The 20,722-nt window shown below is 42.4% G+C and overlaps 2 protein-coding genes across 2 annotated transcripts in view; both read left to right on the top strand.

Moving 5' to 3' along the window:
• thap12a (THAP domain containing 12a) overlaps window positions 1-20,722 on the top strand; it is a 403,705-nt gene that overhangs the window by 309,350 nt on the left and 73,633 nt on the right. The gene's annotated exons all lie outside the window — the stretch shown is intronic.
• On the top strand, window positions 1,079-19,573 carry map6a (microtubule-associated protein 6a; the record flags this gene model as incomplete). The annotated part of the gene is made up of 5 exons (XM_083760252.1): window positions 1,079-1,815; window positions 11,963-12,179; window positions 14,377-14,591; window positions 17,989-18,099; window positions 19,438-19,573. 5 exons carry the CDS (start codon window positions 1,079-1,081, stop codon window positions 19,571-19,573), a joined length of 1,416 nt encoding a protein of 471 aa, XP_083616378.1.

Genomic DNA, 20,722 nt, shown 5'->3' on the forward strand with positions numbered 1-20,722 from the left:
GTGGTCGTCGGTGGCCACGAGGTGGCAATGTTGGTTACGCCATATTCTTCCAAGTTAAATCAACAACAATAATACCATCTACCTTCTTCTCATGGCCTCCCAAGTCTTGCTTTTTTCCAAAGCGTGATATAAAAACCACCACGCTGCGAAGAACAAACAACAAACAACACTGGATTATAGTCATTTCCACCAACCAATTAAAATAGCCTAATTGTATTAGTTTTGACTACAGACTCCTACAAAGGCCCAGGCTACATCTGCCAGTAGCCAGCTACAGTATAGTCAGCCTTGCCAGAACAGTTCATCTGTGTGTATTTGTGCAGAGCTGCAGGGCATCAGATTTATAATACAGTTAATAGGCTACGCATGCATATTATGGAGCTAAGAAAAACGTGCACGCAGCCCGTGACGTGTATCGTAAACGATCTATTTTTCTCATAGCCCGGAGGGACAGTCGGCGGCGCAATGATTGGTTGTAAAGAAACCGCAGAAAACAGACAAGCACTTTTTTCTCCCTGTGTTTTATTTTCAAATTTTCATCCATAACAAATATAGCATACAAATTAACGATTTTACAGAAACCGATTGGGTTGCTTAATTCTTGTCTGTCATATAATTTGCTGTGCACAGTAGCCTCGTCCATCCGGATTCCTGGATAGTGCAGCTTATTTTCCTCTGGTGGTGGTACGTAGTAGGATGGATGGATGGATGCTGAGCGTGCGGGCGGGGCTGTTTGCTTTTTGCTGTGTCCTATCAAGTGCATTTGTGGCTTTGCTCCTGACGGAGAAGGAGCAAGTACAGAGCACCCCCATTCTATAGTTGTTTTTACTATCTAACGGCGATAGATATCATTTCATTCCATCATGGATTTATTATCTGACTACGTTTAACGTATAGCCTATTTAAACATCTTGGAACACTTGACGCAGCAGTGCGGACATTTTGTTCCTCACATTATCAGGATTCTTCAGGGGCCCTCCGAGACCAGGGAAGAGAAATAATATTTTTTAATTTGGAGCTGCGTGGCACATTGAAGTTGAAGTAGGCTAGGCTAAGAGATTATTCGGCATCAGTCACCATGGCGTGGCCCTGTATCAGCAGGGCGTGCTGCATGGCCCGCTTCTGGAACCAGCTGGACAAGGCTGACATTGCGGTGCCTTTGGTGTTCACCAAGTACACGGATGTCTCTGAGATGCAGCACATCCAGCTGCAGCCTCCATCAAGCCATCACCAGAAGCATCCGCATGCACAGGCGACTCGTGTCGCCATAGAAACGCAGCCGTCCCGTGCGGAGCACGGCTCTGCTCCCCCCCGGAGGAGCGTCTCGGAGGAGCGCGTGTGCAGCTCTGTGATGCGCCAGGACTATAAGCACTGGAGAGTGCAAAGAGAACCCAGCTGCAAGCCCAAGAACGAATACCACAACCCCGAAATCCCCTTCAACACCGAGACACAGTACCAGAAGGACTTCCAGCCATGGCCCATCCCTAAGAGGGAGCATCCCTGGATCCCCAAACCTCCTTCTGCTCCTGCTGGCATCTCCTCCTCCGCTGGAGGCGAGGAGCGCGTTCCAGACAGCAGCAGGTTCATGAAACACTCCAAACACATGGCGACGCACCACGCCGAGCTGGACAGCGGTGTGGAGAAAAGCACGATAGCTGACAAGGTGCAGGAGAAAGACATTATTCAGGGTGAGAAAAAGAAGAAGAAAGTTGTCCTTCAGACGGAAGGAGATGGGGTGACAGAAGGTAAAGGGAGGGCGGTGGATGCAGTGAACAGACAGATCAAACAAGAGGTCACTGCTGGAAGCTCATACAGGTGAGGTTACAGCTGGTGTTGTTGTTGCCAATGGTTCTCAAACATTTTCGTTTCAAGGGCCCCCAGATAATTTATAATATGTAGGCCTATAGTAGTCTATAGCCTACACACCCTACATAAACATAATAGGCTTGCTGAAAATATATTTTTCCTCTGACCCCCATACGAGAAGATTTGTGTTGTTAAAAACTTTCAAACTTATTCCAAATGTTTTTAGAATGTTTCAATATTTCTATATAATTTATAAATGTTTTTAAATTAGCCGCTCTACAAACTCACATGTCACAACATTGAATCACTATTAAAGCTTGAGTTAAATTACTATTATTACACTGAGAGGATTTTAATGTGTATTCTTCATTTTTGCTATTGAACACAACCTGCACAGGGTACTACTATAACTATGACAGTATATGATAATGACTGAGATCATGGCTTTCAAAAGATGTCTTGCTGTACATACAAGGCTGTATATAGAGTCTAAAACCTGTGTGTGAAAAGTAAAACCTTATGAATTCAGGGTCGAAGTGGAATTGCTGCCAAATACTATTTTGGTCTCGACTGTCAGATTATGCCGTGTCATCGAGTGATGATGGGCAATCTGTCTCATAGTCCTTTGCTAAAAATGCATAATAACACAAGCTCATCTCATCTCTTGTCAATGTGCATTATTGACATTATGTTACTTTATCTGTGGAGTAAAATAGGACTATGGTTATCTTTGTCTAGGCTAAATTTAGATTGTGTTTCATCGATCCAGGAGATATCCTTTGAAATAAAACGGCACCCCCATCAAACTTTACACAGTAACATCCTCGTAGTAATTTGTCCATTTGTAACTCTGAGAATGTACAAATGTAACCAAATGGACCTGTAATATTTGGAGAATCTCAGATTTTGTGATAAACTCCTGAGTCATGCACTGATTAGGAATATTCTTCAAACATACTATTGCAGTAGGCTATTACAATTTGTTAGAATGCATTGCATGGGAACAACTTTATTCACTTTAATGCCATTATAGGTGAAAATGTTGTGGGGAGGGGGACATAATTAATAGGACAGTGCATCAATGGAAAAGAGTGTTTTCACTGACAGCAGGTGTACCGTGGCTCATGAGAAACCGGCACGTCAGTCTAACAGCTGTTGGGTGCTGTGCTGTGCTGTGCTGTGCTGTGCTGTGCTGTGCTGTGCTGTGCTGTGCTGTGCTGTGCTGTGCTGTGCTGTGCTGTGCTGTGTTGTATGCAGGGTAACTGCTGCAAAGGGCACAGCTTGATGTGGCATGAAATGGTTGCACAGTGACAAGGCCCAGCAGTCCACTCTCTGTCAGAGACTTAAAGCAGGTCAACTGTGTGTTAACATTGCTAATAGTACCCTTATGTGCACGCATGTACAGATTGTATGCACGCACTCACACACGCACGCACACACACACACACACACACACACACACACACACACACACACACACACACACACACACACACACACACACACACAAACACAAAACACCATGCATACATTGATGCTTATGGCAAATAGATGGGCATTAAATTAGTTTAGCTGTAATCTTGCATGGTTAACCACTCCTCCTTGAAAACATCCAATGAAATGTTTTCAAGGGGGAGTCAACCAGGCTACATGTTTCAACCAGACTAATCCTGCATCCTCATAACTAAAATAAGAAATGAACAATGTAAATCATGACGACCCCCCTGCCCAATATTTTGAGCAAGATAGGTTCTATAGCTGAAGACATCTCTTTTGTATGGTGAAAGCCTTAATGTTCTCTACTGTTGTGATGGTTTGAATTAGCTACGTTATTTACAGCTGACTCATTGTGCCCAGGCTCCATTTTCTGACAAGGGAGGGCCATTGTTTAAAAGTCTTTATTTATCGAGGGAAGACTTGCTGATCACAAATACAGTACTCTTTTTGAGCAATGCCTAGCCCAGCTTCACACTGTAGTGTACACACCTGGGAGCTTCCCAGAACAGCCTGTCTTTCTCTGCTGGCCACTGAGCTGCTCCAGGAGCACTTGGACAGTCCCATCATGGCCACTTCCTCTGCTACACCATGATTTGGACAGTATTACGATATTATGAAAAAGTAACGTCTGGATGCTGTCCATAGCGCTATATGATCTGGAGAGGGCACAGAAAATCCCTGCCCACTCATTTCAGTTAAAGTTTCTCACATAGCATACTCCCCGGAAGTATCTCTGTTTGAGGCCATTTTGAGCATGTGCATTGTCATTTATGCCATACTTGTACATATTTGGGGTGGCAGTCGCTCAGGAGGTAGAGTGGCTGCATGGGAAACGGTTTCCCTGTCCCGAGCTCCCCCAGAGTTAGTGTTGTGTCCTTGAGCAAGACACTGAACCCCTAATTGCTCCCGATGAGCAGGTTGGTGCATTGCATGGTTTCCTCCACCATCTGTGTATGTGTGTGTGAATTGGTGAATGTAATGCACAATCAAAGTGCCTTGGATAAAGGTTTTATATAAATGCACCATTTTATTTACCATTTACTATATTCTAATGGCAAGGTTGCCGTACCAGAGTTGGCCACTTACTTACTCTTAACCAGAGTAAGTAAGAGAGCCCCTCACTTCACACGAGTGTGATTTTGTTTAATAAGCAAGTGAAATTCAATGTAGAAGAGAAGTGCACTTATACTATGCAATCAAAGCCACTGAAGAGGATAAAGTGTGCAGCTTCATGGCTGGCAGTCAGTCAGTTCAGGAAGCAGGAAGTAGAACGGCATGAATGTTTAATATTAAATTGTGTCAGTAGCCTTGTGTAATGCTAACATGCTAATGCTAAGATGTCTGAGCTGTAAGGGTCCATTAGGTTTCGTTCAGGGGGGCGGCCCGGTTCCGGCGAGCCACCCTGCTTCTGAAACGGTCGAGAAATGACAGAGTTACGTGTTTCCCCGATTTTCTCCATTGACTTTCAATGTGTGTGTGTGCGTGCACATGTGTGCATGTGCGTGCATGTGCGTTCTTGTGTGCGCGTGTTTGAGAGGTGGTCAACTTGACCTTGAATCATTGACAAAGTATCAATTTCACCTGGGCTAGGGCTAGTCTATGCAAATGCAAACACTATTGAAAGTTAAAACCACACTGACTCAGTGAGAGAACGTATGTCCGAACAAATTGCTCTATCGCAAAAAGTAAACGTCAAATGCGATTTTTGTTTCCGCCGTGAGTGACCCGAGACATTAAGGTACGCCGTGTGCGATCGTGGTATTGGTACGATAAAAAACGTGGTTATAAGAGCGAGTTAAGAAATTGTGTTTGTGATGAAAAAATTGCTGACTCATTCAGGCAGTTAACATGGAGTGTTATGACACATTATGATGGTACACTTTCAGGGCTGTAGTTCACGTACCGTATGAATCTGGGCTGTGGTTGTGACATTGGGTGAAAGAGGACGAGTGTGGCTACAAAATTACCGAAACCCATGCGTGTAAAGTTAATATTTTGGCCGTGAGGACGATTTGTTCGGAGAATTTCACTACAGTCTTCACACTGGCTTCTCCCTCTGACCCGCTCTCTCTCTGGGCGTGCGACACTCTAAGTCGAGATTTTTGCTCAGACCAAGTCACCAAACACACTTTGAACTGCGATAGCGGGCAAACTGTGCAACGTATTCGAATTCCGTCTGAACCACAACAAAGTCGATGGCCTCGTGTGCTGTTTGAGGTTTAAATCGTGTTTCTACGTAACAGTATGCCAGAGTAATGTGGCTCCAAAGTAACGTGTCGTTTTCTGTTTTTACCCGCGTTTCCCCATTGACTTTGCATGGGGCATTTTTTGCGTCGTTTATTGCGAATTACGTCGGCACGGTAACCCGAAACGGAAAGAAAAGCACAAGCACACCATTCCCGGCCATAGACGTCAAAGTTTTGTGTCTTGACGATAATTACGATTAAGTATGTGTTGCGGATTTTAACCTGTGTTTCTGCCATTGCATGGCAGGCACCCAGAATAACTCTTGTAGAGAGCTTGCCATACATAAAGAAATAACCATTCCTTCAGTAGCCTCAGAAACCCAGACGTTTTTATTTCCAGGGACCTTCAGAGACTCCATTTCAGAGACTCTTGAGGATAACGTGCAATTGGTTTAAGTAAAGAATGTATTCTGCATCTCCTCATAGATTACGCCTATTTTATTACCGGTATACATTGTTCATAATTCAAGTTGTCACTTGCTCATACGAGTATGTACAGTGAAGTGTTGGTGTGACATGCTCCACAGACTATCTAAATCTATGTAAATAGTTAGCTGAGTGGAGATTTTGACCCACAAATGCAAACATCTGAATAAAAAGAAATGTGTGTAAAACATTATTTTTTATATTGTATAGACATTAGACAGATGACACACAGTATATCATTCTATTAAACATTAGCAGTCTGTTGTCGACAAGACATTAACTTTAAGCCATGTTATTATTACTATAATCCTCAGATTGAGGCTCTGCTTGGCTTGTTTCATCAATGCAGAGCTCTGTCAACTAACGTTCTTATATAATACATTATAATCTGATTTGATCACATCTGATTACAGCTGATGCTCAAATAAAATGGTTTCAGTTGCAATTCTTCAAACAGATAAAAGCCTTTCTTCTTCTTTTTACGGAATTCTCAGAACCAACTTTTTACTGAAGATACGTTTGGGAATACCTGGTGACGAATGTTATGACTGGGTCTGACTAGGTTGTTGTACCGACCATTCTTGTATTCGTTAAATGCCAGTTGCTTTTATTTTAGCAGTGCCTAACTGCTCCAATGAACAGCTACATACTGTATGTGTGTCTCTATGTATGTTTGTCTCCATATCTGTCTGTTTGAGTATGGACAGCTGTAATACTGCTGGGTAACCTAAAGTGGCACTGTTGAAATCAGGGTTGATACCAGAGGAAGGAAAGAGTATTGATCAGAAGCAAAGATTATTTATTTATAAAGATGGGCGAACTTCATTTGGAGCCACTAGAGGCGAAATAGTACACAAAGCCTACAAATGGTCTCCTAAATAAAGTAGGCCTGTTTTTCTTCTCCCCCCACCTCCCCACCACCCCCCCTTCCCTCTCCCAGGCTGACAACAATGCTGACAACTCATGTGGATGAGCATTGAGAGCATTATGGCAAATGTCATCATGATTCCCATTTCCCAAATCAGCCCCCATCAACCAAGAGTCTAAAACATACCCTTCCATATCTTTAGTAGTTATTTAGTTAGTTGCTGCGAGAGTGAGGTCAAGCCAACACCAACTCGGGATTCCTGGATCGCGGCCCTCCACAATTTCCTATCCAACATCAGGTTCTTGAGCTCTGCAGTGTTGTCAGCCAAGCTGTCACGCCGCAGCACGTCTACATAGGTGGTACGCTTCTTTCCCCTCCTGGCTTTGCCTTGGGTTGGCTCCTATAGAGTCAATTTCTTTGTCAAATATGTTTTTATTGAACAGAATATAAATTGTTAAACATTATGATATGAAATACATTTTTTTTTTTTTTTTATGAAACAAAATGAAAGACAAAAAAAAACAAGACAAAGAAGAGAAAGAAATCCCTTAACCCTCCCACCCATACTGCTCAGTGACACTGCATACTATATAATAAGATGATAGAAAGCTCATGGAAAACATCTGAAAAGAAAATGGCGTACAGTCAACCATATCAATGGTATCCTGTCTATTAATTGTTTCTACTCAGGTAATGGACAAGGGGCAGCCAAACCTTCTGTCTCTCCCTGTTTCTCAGGAAATACCTTATTCTCTCAAGATGAAGTGTACTAGTCATTTAATTTAACCAGTGCTTAAATGCAGGAGCCTCCTCCTTCTTCCAGTGTGTCAAAATTAGTTTTTTCGCTGTAATCAGACCATATGAGAAGAGTTGTTTCTGTGCTCTCGTCAACATAGGCATTGAGTCTGACAAACCCATAGAGTCAATTTACTCAAGTTCTGGGTGCCTGACGCAGTGCCCTGCCAGCCTCATCCTTCTCTCTCTGACTTTGTCCGTGACCCGTGGTAGGTCCACATTTCCGATGCGGTCCGTCCATGTGACACCTAGTGCCATTCGTAGCGTTCTTGTGTAGACCTTTTCCTGTTGTACTGTGAGGGTCCATACAGCAGTACTGACTCCACAGTAGCTATGAACAGCCGCCATATCGTTGGACAGTATAGTACAGCATTATTGATTAAAAAAAGCTATAGGTAGATGGAACATATTGCTCCCTGTGTGAAATCCTCCAATCCTGAAGGTGACATGTAGCTTTGTTTCGGTGTAATCTGCTATTATTATCGTGATATGATGTGTCATGACATTGGTGTTCATATTATGTTGAGAAGCTCATAGATTTTTATAACATGGGTATTCACTTTCTGCTGAGCTTCATATTTTTTCTTTCTTTTTTCCCCCCTCTTTTTTTTGGGGGGGGGGAGGGGCTATGTTGGATGAAGGTAAGCTTACTGTACAGTAAGCCTGAAGGACAATCCAGTCAAACAGCGTACTATTGATTTGAGGTTTTACAGTAAAGTGAGTCTTACCTGTTTTCTGTGTTTTCATGTGCTGATAGTTATAAATATTTGATTTGTTCACTGAGCTCACAATGCTTTCAGCAGCCTTTCAGCAAAAACTTATACTGATTGGGATCGTAAATGTTTCCTGATTGGGTTTATCGCCATTGGCTGGTTTGAAGTGGCCACAGTAACGTCTTATTATTGATTGCAATTTGCTGTTGCTTTATGTTTACTGTTCAGAGTAGACGTTTGTTGTTCATGTCCTTAATGATCGAATGGTAAGTAAAGAGGGCTTGAGCAGAATGTGCCATATTGGCGGAAGGTGACATGTAGTAGCTCAGCAGTACCGTGCCCTGGAATGGTTCCAGCCATGTCAGTGCCAGTGTATGGTGGTCACAATGGTGCTGCCTTTTCACCCTGTGGACCAGCATGGTCAGCCTTTCAAAGCAGCTATAGTCACACACAGAGAAGCACCAAGCAATGATTGTACTGTACTGTATAGCTGTGATTCATATGATGGTATAATAACCTACTGTACTGAAGAGCAAGATAATCAAGAGAAGTTGTAATGAAAGTACAATACAATAACAAGACTCCTGCTCAATGGTTAAAGTAATGTTTTGTGTTTCTTTAGAGAGAATAATTAATTATTATTATTGTCTTGCTCAAGGACACTTCGACACTAACTCTGGGGGAGCCCGGGTTCGAACTGGCAACCTTGCGGTTACCATCCAGGCACTCTACCCCTGAGCCGCCGCCGCCGCCCCTTTATGTTGAAATGCCACCAACTATTTCAGTACTTAAAGGAGTAGTTCACCCCCCAAAAAATGACACATTTTCTATCAATTACACACCCCATGAAGGTGTGGGTAACTTTTTTTCCAAGCCAGTTTCAATGTTGCAAAGCAACATCCTTGTGTGCAATAGTATTCCATACATGTACTGTAGGCTAGTACCTAGCACACTCTGACCTCAGAGACACTGGCTGTATTGTTATAGTCATGAGTCCACAGCAGCTACAGTATGTTACAGTTCACTCTTCACCCCTTCTGTCTCTTTCTCTCACACACGCACGCACGCACGCACGCACGCACGCACACACACACACACACACACACACACACACACACACACACACACACACACACACACACACACACACACACACACACACACACACACACACACACACACACACACACACACACACACACACACACAGCAGTGTCATATAATGAGCACTTTATGCCCTTGGACTTGGACATTGTTGCGTAACCTGTCTTTTGCATTGTGGCTTCTTGCCCCAGTTCAACAGTAATTGGTTAAATGGCTTCTACTTTCTTGCGTAAGAAGAGTTCTCTCTTCTCTGTGTGATATCCACCTCTTTTCTGCACCGCTGGAGGAGTCCCTCTATTCAGCATTCAGGCGGCATGTTCTTCCACCATCATGATTCATTTGCTTTTGAGATTTATGGGGATATGGCATTTTAATTGCCAGTGGTGTGTTTTAAATTACAATATTAGTGCACAATACAAATTAGGGAGAGTTAATTTAGCAATTTAAAGTACTAGTCCTCACCCGTTCTGAGTATATGAACAGCAAGATGGTGCAGTAGAGAGTATTCTCTATACTGCCCTATCTGGCGGAGTCAGGTTAATATAAGGAAGTGTCGGCTACAGACAGACAGAAGGACAGACAGAATGACTGACTGACTGACTGACAGACAGACAGACATTTTTCGGTGCATTTATAGATAGATAGATAGATAGATAGATAGATACAGCATTGTCTTTTTCAGGTTAAATGAAAATATGTTAAATGTTCTTTTAAATGTTCTCTTTGCTGATAAGGAAACATCTTTATACTATATTATAAATACCAGTAAGACGCCCTGAGGGCGAGAAGCGTCCTCGCCCTTTATCCGCCTGGGTGACAGCAGACTGCTGTGCGAGCACTGGCGCTTTGACATGGGGGGTCAGATCAACATATGGAATGAATTCTATACTGGCCATATATGGAGCGTGTCTTGAGTGTACAGGGTTTGAGCAGGTCAGATCATGGCAGCGGGGGCAGTGTCTTGAGTGCACAGGGTTTGATGAGGTCAGATCAACATATGGAATGTCAGAACAGGTCAGCTCCATATATGGAGATCTAAGAGTGACAGCGGCAGGCAGTGTCTTGAGTGTACACTACAGGGGTGACTGTGGCTCAAGAGGTAGAGCAGGTCGTCCAATGATCCATGGGTCGGCAGTTCGAATCCCGGCTCCTCCTGTCTCCATGTCGAAGTGTCCTCGGGCAAGACACTGAACCCCAAATTGCTCCCGATGTGCTGGTTGGTACCTTGCATGGCTTCCGCCGCAATCGGTGTATGAATGTGTGTGAATGGGTGAATGTAATGCACAATCTATGTAAAGCGCCTTGGATAAAGGCGCTATATAAATGCACCATTTACCATTTAGGTTTTGATGAGGGCTACAAAAATCCACATGAGGGCTAAGAAAATCCACATGAGAAGAATTACTACAGTATTTACTGTATATCTCATGGTTTGTTTGTCTCTGGATTGTTGCTTACACATTATGCTCATTTTGACATCCCTGTGCTATCCCATGACAACCAACCACAATAGGAGGTCAGAAACCAGCCCTCCCACTGTGACGCAGTCAAAGAGACAACTATAGCCACAGTCTCATTGAAACCCCAGTCATGCCTCAAGCAGCTTGCGGTGTACTTCATAAGCAACAAAAACAAAGCACAAACCTCCTGCTACTGTACAAATGGGGCCAGCTAGGACATACAGCAGGCAGTTTTAATTTAATTTCCACCCAAGCTATGCTGCAGCAGCTGACTTCAGGTTTTCCATAGCTGTTGGATTATTGATTTAGTAATTTCATACAATGTGGGTTGACTAATTGTTCTAACGATGATCTAGTATTGCAGCCTTGAAGCCAGTCTTCCTCTTGTATGAACTTTGTTACCTGCAAAATGAGGAGGGTTTCAATGGGCCAGGGCTACAGTACAGGAAGTTGAGTGGCAGTGAGAAGTGCTTTTTGGAGGTTGGAGAGTTTGTCTGTGTGCTTGGTGCTGTGTTATGGCCATAAGGGAAATTGGATAGGTATACTTTGTCCTTGTCCAAGGACTTCCCTGGCCCATGGACGTATTAGATTGTCTATGCAAGTATGTATGATATATTGAGCATTAATACAGAATCTACTGAGCATATCTTTTCATTCATAAACACTATAGTATTATAGTACTTACTGTATAGTACTGAATATGTCAGTGTTCTATATGTTGTTCTAAAGGTTATATGAAACTGGAGTTACACTGGTGCTGCAGTATAGTCAATGTAATAAACATGTGATGGTGGCAGACTACTGCAAGGCAGGCTCCCTTGAGTGAGAGCCATAATGCTGACCTTCTTCAGAACTGCTATGTGAGGACTCTATTAACACACAAGACTAGCACTATTGCACACTGTACTTTACTGTATAGTACTGCACCAGGCAGTCACATACTATAGGCTATAGTTCTGCAGTTCGTCTCAGCACATTGTTGTTCATTACCTCACAGTGGCATTATATGGAAGGTTTTCTTATTGTGAATCACTTCTTTCTTTGCAGGACCGAATTCAAGGCTTATAGGGATGTGAAGCCAGCAAAAATGATTCGGGCCAAGTCCCAGTATCTCCCACCCAATTACAAAACCAACCTGGAGACCAGCTACAGCGCCACCTACAAGGGAGAGCAAGGCAAACACTTGCCCACTGACAACAAGGCTCAGGAGAGAAGAAGGATACGCAGTCTGTACAGTGAACCTTATATAGACCACAGCAAGCAGGTGAGATAAAGTAGTTATATTCATGTACACACAGCACACACATTTCAATCAAGTTTTGAAGTTTATTTTTTGCCTAAGAAGAAAATTGACCCCATGGGACAAACCTTGCACCTAAAGAAATGATCAAATCTCTGTGAAATTCATGTATCCTTCTGGAAGACATTACACAGCTAATTTAACCCATTCAGGACGGGAACCCCTTTTGGTGTTTTAAGCATTATGTTATAGAGCGTCGATGTCCCGCCCCCCTGTGAGGGCACCAGAAAATATTTCCCCATTAACTTTCCCCTATCCATCCATCCATCTTCAACCGCTTATTAGTCAGGTCGCGGGGGCAATAGCTCCACCAGAGAGCTCCAGACATTCCTCTCCAGAGCAACATTAGTAACTTCCTCCTGGGGGATCCCGAGGCGTTCCAAGGCCAGTGAGTCGATGTAATCCCTCCATCTGCGCCTTGGTCTGCCCCGAGGTCTCCTCCTAGTGGGACGTGCATCGAGGACCTCCCTAGGGAGACGCTCGAGAGGCATCCTAACCAGATGCCCGATTGCCCGAACCTATAAGCTGGCTCCTTTCCAGGCGAAGAAGCAGCGGCTCTACTCTGAGTCTCCCCCGCGTGACTGAACTTCTCACCCTATCTCTAAGTGAGATGCCAGCCACCCGTCGGAGAAAACTCATTTTGTCCGCTTGTATTCGTAACTTATTCTTTCGGTCATGACTCAGGTGAGGTGAGACTCTAGGTGAGAGTAGGAATGAAGCTCGGTAGACAGAGAGCTTTGCCTTCTGGCTCAACTCTCTTTTCGTCACAACAGTGTGGTACAGAAAGAAGAATAAAAGGGCAGGGTACAACACCTTTTTCTAGTTTTTCTTCTTTCTAATTATTTTTTCGGCCCCAAAAAAATTGTTTATTGTACTAGGGATGCACGATTAATCTGTAGCATAATCGGAATTGGCCATATCAGCCATAAGAATGCCATATCGGTATCGGAATGGTCTCGGTTTCCAACAGCAAAAAATAAATACATTTTAAAATAAATCTACATTTAATTTGTGTACTCATCTCATTCAGTAGTCATTCAGTTGTGAAAACAGACACTTGGAAAAGTATTATGCTATTTATAGATTGATTGAATACTTTATTAACAGGCTTTGGGCCAATAGCCCCTATAGGGCCTAGGCTTGTTTCCATTGTGGTCCTCTGTATAATATCGGAATCGGTCAGAATCGGCAGATATGACCCTGCAAATAATCGGAGATCGGATATCGGTCATAATTTCATAATCGTGCACCTAGTTTATTGTCATGATTTGTCAACTCTGCTGTTGGCTAAAGGTCATTAAATAAATACTTTTTGAAACGTGGGGAAAATGAATGGGGAATTATTTCCTGGTGCCCTCGTCGTTCTGAAAGGGGGCGGAACTGCGACGTTCTATACTTTAGCTGTTGAAAAATAGCAGATCTACAAGGTCGTAGCTCGGCTATGAGCTTGTAGATCTGCTATTTTTGAAAAATCATGAAAATGTGGCGCAAATCTTTGAATATATTTATATTCTTTCAGAGTGAACGTTTTAAACTCTATATAGCAATATCTTTGCATCTGGGGGGAGGCCTGGAACAACATATTTTCAGATGAGGGTCGGCGGCCAATTACATATATTTTTGGGGGTCCTTGACATGAAAATGTTTGAGAACTAGACATAGAAACATGGGTTTTTCAGAAAACTGTCAGGATTTAGAAAACATTTGTAGAATCGTCCTCCGGTCTAAATGGGTTAATGGCCCATTAACTAAATTGAGTTATATCCCTTCTCCAGGGACACAGGAAATTAGTTGTTACAGGTTCAATCGTACACTTACAGTAAGGTAGCTCCAAATAGCACAGACCGTCTGACAGTTTTAAGTAGTCTTTAAGTTTGAACAAGCTGTTTGTTTGGTCTGGAGTCACCTTGCCATTTAGGACTGAGCCCGATTCTAAAAACGCCTTCTAAATCCTGACCTGAATTATCTGAAGATCTTCAAATATTTAGCCTATTCAAAAATTACGAAACATTTATGTTGCTAATATACTGTACATACAGTAGGCCAAAATGGGTTCCTGTCCTGAAGGGTAGGGTTACAAAAAGGGGTTCCCGCCTATAATGGGTTAAATTAACACTCAGTATTGTAGGGGAATCTCACTCCCACTATCCAACGTTCTTAGGTTGACAGGTATAGTGCCCCCCGTTCTAAACCCAAAAAGGCGGGCACTGAAACGGCGGGCCAGGGCAAGCCAGTGAAGAAGGCCAAAGACAAGCAGAGCGCGACGCTGAAGGGTGCCAAGAAGAAGACCACTGAGAACCAGCCCGAGACCCGGCCAGCGGAGGGGGACAAGGAGAAAAGTAAAGAGATGAACAACAAACTGGCTGAGGCAAAAGAGTAAAAATCATTTAGCACTACTTTCCTTCCTTCTTCTTCATTTGGGCAAAAAAACACATGGAGGCTGCAAAAATGAATTAAGGGTTCTCGTCTTTACTGTCTCTCCTTTCTCTCTCCCTCACTCTTTCATTCACTGTCCTCTTTTGTCTTCTCACTGTCCTTTGCTCACTCTCTCTGTATTCTCTGTCCTGGAATTATGCTTTATCACATGACGGTGTTAAACTAGCCCAGCTTGAAAATCTGTTTATTTTTCACAGCAACACCATCATGTGACAAAGTTTAAATTATGCTTAATCATTTCTATGCCCCCGTATATCTTGGATAGGCTTGTGTAATATTAACAGAACATTTCCAACGCTTACACATGACACGTCTTTGCACATCCTGCCTCACACTACACTGAGAGAGCTATAGTGACGAGTGGGTGTGAACATCCACTTCCTATGCTATTCGATGCCGCCCACCAACCCCCACTCGCCTCTATGTCTCCATCTCCAGGTTGCCATGGCTACCAGCTGCCTTGGTAGCCAATGGATGGCTCTTGTTGCATGGGCACATTGACAAGCAATTCTGTATGGTTTGGCTTTGTTCAACTGAACAGATTGCTTTGTATTTGAGTTTATCAGGGATTTTCAACAAAAGAGAGGAATGGAATCACAAATTGGCTCTCAGAATTTCTGTGACTGCTAAATTAATAGCAATGATACTCATCTTAATCATTCTGAAAATCTTTGATAAATGTGCAGCTTGGTTTATCATGACTGTATGGATCCATGGCTTGGTTTGTGCCTGCTCCGTTTGTTTTGTTATTGTTCTCTTCATGGTACATAAAGTTCACAAAACGTCTGATGTCAGTTGGATAATATTGCATATTATAAAACATTATGTTGTTCAAAGCCATTTTGAAAGCCAGTGTCTCATTTTCTTAACATATGCTGCTCCTCACACAAATTGACTATGAAGAACATATCTTCCCATTTTCCCATTTTTATGAAACATACACAGAGTTCACTTTTAGGTAATTTAACGCTACTCTACAATCTAGATCACTATCATCTGATTATGCACTACACCAGTCATTGGCAAAGCAGATGAGTACTCCTATTAGTCCTCATGCAAATAACATTTAACATTTGAATGAATATATCCCAAAGCCAGGGAGAAGGTCTGGTAAATTGTGTTTAACTCTATGACCAGTGTTCCTAGTTTTGGACATGTCATTAGGCAAAACATTTCAATAGAATTCTAAAAGATTGAAAACAAAGAATAAATAGTGAATATTTTGCTAAAATAGTGGTCAATGGCGATATCCTTCTGGAGTTCTTCTCCACCGAATCTTCAATACTGAGATGGATTCCTCTGTAATGCCACAAAGCTACAACAAAATTAGTAGCTGCACACACACACACACACACACACACACACACACACACACACACACACACACACACACACACACACACCTCCTTATAGCTCTTTGTCATACACACCGCCATGGTTGACCGGAACAAATGACACCCCTGTGACTGTAGCAGACAGTTTGAGTTGCTGCTACTAAAATGACCACAACAACTCTAAAGAGGGTCTTCACAGGCTGTACCACACAGACTATGTTATTCCCAATACACAGTACCATATACAATTGTAGCATTTCTTTGATTTCTTCATCAGTATGTAATTTGATTTCATTTTGTCAATAATGAGTGAACTATATGCTAAAGCCTTTGTCGTCCTAATATACCCCAAAGATAACATACTGTACTGATGTGATGGTAAGTCTGAATGCCTCTCTCTTGGTAGTCACTCTGCATCCATCATGGTATCTGACCGCATGTTGTTATACTTCTAATTGTCTTACATTGACACTCCCCTGGATCAGGTGTGTATTTGTATTATTGATTTCAGCTTACATGATGTTGATTTAACATTGAAGGTTTATTTTATTTTTTCAATGTGTGGCAATTTGAAGGTGATGTGTAAAGGTACAGTATGCCAAAGTATACCAAATCAAGCTGCACAACCTTGATTTTCTGGGGGCATGTTTGTAAATTGCAGTTCCCTTCAGTGGGAAGGAAAGGCATAAAGATGTTATTTTATAAACCTACAGTATATCTGTCCATGTCCAAATTAATGACGGTAAACGTTAAACCTCTTTGTATATAACAATAGCATATAACCATCTATATTTCCAGCAGGGGATCGACTACGTTCTAGAATATAGAGACTAATTCTAGACTGATTTCTGTAAGTCTTTACTGTAGTGGAACACCTGGATTTTCCCAAACATTTGTGTTGGCTTAGGGCTACAAATTAGGGCATTGTACAGGATCCATCTTGTCATGAGTCACCGCACCAACCACTGTCCTCCACAACCCAGCAACTCTGCTCACTGTTCCCATCTGTTCTACTGGTCAGCATATTCCTCCATTTGAGTGTAAGACGGTTGTCTCTGTTTTCTGTGGTGTCAGTCTCAGCAACCATCACCTCCATCATGCTGTATTATGTCCACACTGAGCACGTGTCCAATGCAAAAGAGGGGTTCACTCATTAACATTTTGCAGCCTTTGGTTTGGGGAGGGGGGTGCTTTGTCATGTTAGCTCAAAGAAGGGGCTTGGGGGAGGCAGTTCTTCGCACACAACCTGGTGCTATCTTTGTGAGTATTAGGTAAACGAGGATAGAAAGTATGCTAAAGAAGGTTATGTCTTGGGGAAAATATTTTACTGTGACGTGCTTGTGTTTCTATCTGCTTGCTGATATTTATTGAAATACCACAAATAAATAAAAAAGCAGAAAAGCAGTGTCTTCTTTGGTTCTTTGTGTTGAGAAGTACAGAGCGGGGTGAGAGCTTAGTAGTTGCAGCTATGTTAGGATATTCTCCCAGTCTTTGTCTTTGTGAGACAGACAATATTCAATAATAATAAATCCACATGGAAGAGAACTTTGCTATTATCATTTCTTTCTATGCTTATTAAATATTATGCCATGTTCTGGCGAGAACGAGATTAGACATCCTTTTGAGGGATTGCATATTGCTGTCACATGAGAAGAATATATTATTATCTTTGCATCATGTCTAATATATTCAGAGAACTCAAACAAACTGTCTAGCAATATGCATGTCAAAGGATGCCTATAGAAACTCCTTCCAGAATAAGATGTGCTTTTTCAGCCACAAAAACTATACAAATGATTCTAGGATATACGTTGTGGTCCTTTGTATATGAGAATCACAAGTATCAAGTATGTGACATTAGCATAGATCTTTCTGAAAATGTAAATGCATTTTACCATACTGTTGCATCTTTAACCTGGTTAGCTTCTTTGAGGATGTCAGATTTGGATGATGCTGTCCCACTTTCTAGTGCGCTAACAAGTGACATTCTGATTCATTTGAAGGGTTGTGCTAAAACAGTACCACTACGTACAACTCTGCCAGCCAATCCGAGATATTGGCTGGGTGCAGACTCTAAAGCAACACCTGTGGGGCTGTGCTCTACCCGATCCCAGGTAATGAAAACAAACAAAAGGAAACCAGACCAAAAGCCACAGATGCCACTCATTACCATTCATACATAATCATGATGTTCTGATTCATTTTTGTATTAATGTAACACAGCATTGTTTTGATGGCACACCTCCACATTATCAGGTTTATTCCTCAGGTTCCTCTGTATTTCTCTTCCATATGGACTCTAGAGTGGTTACCGATGTCTGAATGCTTGCTCTCACGTCCTACATGCAAGGTTCCTTAAGGTCTCTCTCTCAAGGATGCCTTGTGTGTTGATCTCATCACTTGGCCATGCTTGAACTTCAAGGAGTTGTTCTTGATGAACAGAAATGGGTCATGGCTAATCTAACTCGCATGGCTGCATAAACGTGACTGTTGAATTATTCACCCAGATGACTAAAGGCCATCCATCTGTATTTGCAGAGCAAGCAGAATACACCTACCATGCATTCATTGTACACCATTTGATACTTTGCTGTCAATGGATGTTATATAGCTGAAATATGATTTTATTATTTATATACATCTATAAATGAATTACAGGAGAAGCCTCTCCAGAATTTTGATTGTCACTTTTGTTTCTCATTCTAGAGTTGCCTGTAGTTTTGGGGGGGCATTCTAGGGTTGTTTGGGACCTGGAATCTGAGTGCCTAGACAGATATGTTTAGCATATCTGTTAAGTGATGTTATGGTTATTATATGAACTGTAAAAGGGGTGAGTATAAATGGGATGTGGGTTTGTAATCGAGATCCCATGTTACAGTATCTTTCTCATGGAACACCCTGAGACTCTCATGCCAGTGCCATTAGTGTGCTTAGGTATTAGTGTACTGTAGAAATAGGTACTATACCTAAGTCATCTGTTTGTATTTAGTGTAAATGAATACCCCATAGTAACAGCAGCAGCAGCAATAAAGTGCAGAAAGTTGCAACTTATGCCTTGTGTCTGGAGTCCTCAGGACACCAGAAAAAGAAAAATATCAGCAATTATCCATTATGGTGGTCCTTGTAAATACCAGAACATTGTTCTGCTTTGCAAATAATACAGGACATGATTTAGTACACAACTGATCCCACCTACACCTACTGTTTTGCTTTATAGCAGGCTTCATGACATGCAGGAACAGTTGAGAATTTTGAGTTATCCACCCCCCCACACCACCCACCCACCCACAGCAGTAATATAATGTCTTTCACTAATATGAGTGGTCACAGGGTGCTCAGCTCAACGCCAGTCCAGTAACTTGTGTCGTTTCAGTGAGAGAAACGCTTCATATATGTCTCTTTCTGTCTCCTTCTTCTTCTGCTGGTATCTTAACCTGTGTGCTGCCTCCTAGAGATGCTAAAGACGAGGGCCCAGTCCGAGCCAGTCATCATCATTCCCCTGGTGCTGCTGGAGGAGAACAAGAACCAGGAACAAGGAAGAGCACTGGAGTCGTTCGTTTTGCCCTAGACGTAAAGCCCACGGACTGAAAGCTGCCAACAATGAGGCACTTACACAACACACAGGGACTAGTGCTCTGTACTGTATAGATCTAGTATTAGAAAAAGAGAGGAATCCCCTGCCTCCGCCCATATACCGTATAGCAGGACACACGCGTGACTGAATCAGCTTCTGACTGGGGAATTATGGCAAAGGTGCTATATGTTAACTTACATGCTCTTCTTTTAAAATATGTTCTATTGATGATGATGATGTTAGAAATAATATAACACAACATAAAGTGCTTCCTGTACTTTGCATTGATCAACTGTAATGTAAATAAATAAGGGTATAAGTCACAATGCAAAACTGTATTGTAATTTGTTGCTGCATGTTGTTGAATGGACATGCATTTTCTGCAGGTTCTTCTAATCCATCATGTTCCACAGAAGAAACACTCTTGAAGCAGTACTATACCCGAGGCGGGGTTGGCGAAAGGGCCTTTCTGTGTGGAGTTTGCATGTTCTCCCCGTGTCCCCTAGGGTAGGTACCCTCACAAAAAACATGCAGTAATCCTGGTCTCTAAACTGCCTCCCCTGGCCAGCCGGGGCGCCTGATGGAAGGGAAAGGAACTGGTTGGAATAAGGGAACCAGGGAAACCCCCCCCCCCCCCTGTCAGGAGCAACTTGGACACTCAGGCATGAGTTCAAGTCCGTTGCTCTCCCCATGTCCCCCATATATGGGGACTAGGTTGGCCGAGGGTGTGTAGAGCCCAGGATCACATTAGATAATTGACACAGGGGTGAAAAATGGGTTACAAAATCGTGGGATAAAAAAATATTTAAAAAAAGCAGTACTATTTTTCAGGATGGTTAACAACCATCAGAAGCCATGAAACAAATCACACATGTGTTGTTCTGGTTTGTGATGCTTGGTATCCAGCTAATTGTCCATGTGGGAGGGAAGGAGAGGCTCACCTAATCAGCCACTCCCTTTCAGTGAGAAATACTCACCGACAGGGCTGTGCCGGGCTGAATAGATAGTGTATCAACTACATAATTGCAATGTCCCCAGTCTGATTCTGGCAGGAGACCTGTGACACATTCCTGACCGGTATTTAAAATAAATAAAATAAAATAAAAAATAATATATATAGGCTATATATATATAAATATATATTATAATTTTTTGTATGTCGG

Source organism: Protomyctophum parallelum (assembly GCF_964188405.1).
Source record: "Protomyctophum parallelum genome assembly, chromosome: 1".
Classification (NCBI taxonomy): Eukaryota; Metazoa; Chordata; class Actinopteri; order Myctophiformes; family Myctophidae; genus Protomyctophum; species Protomyctophum parallelum.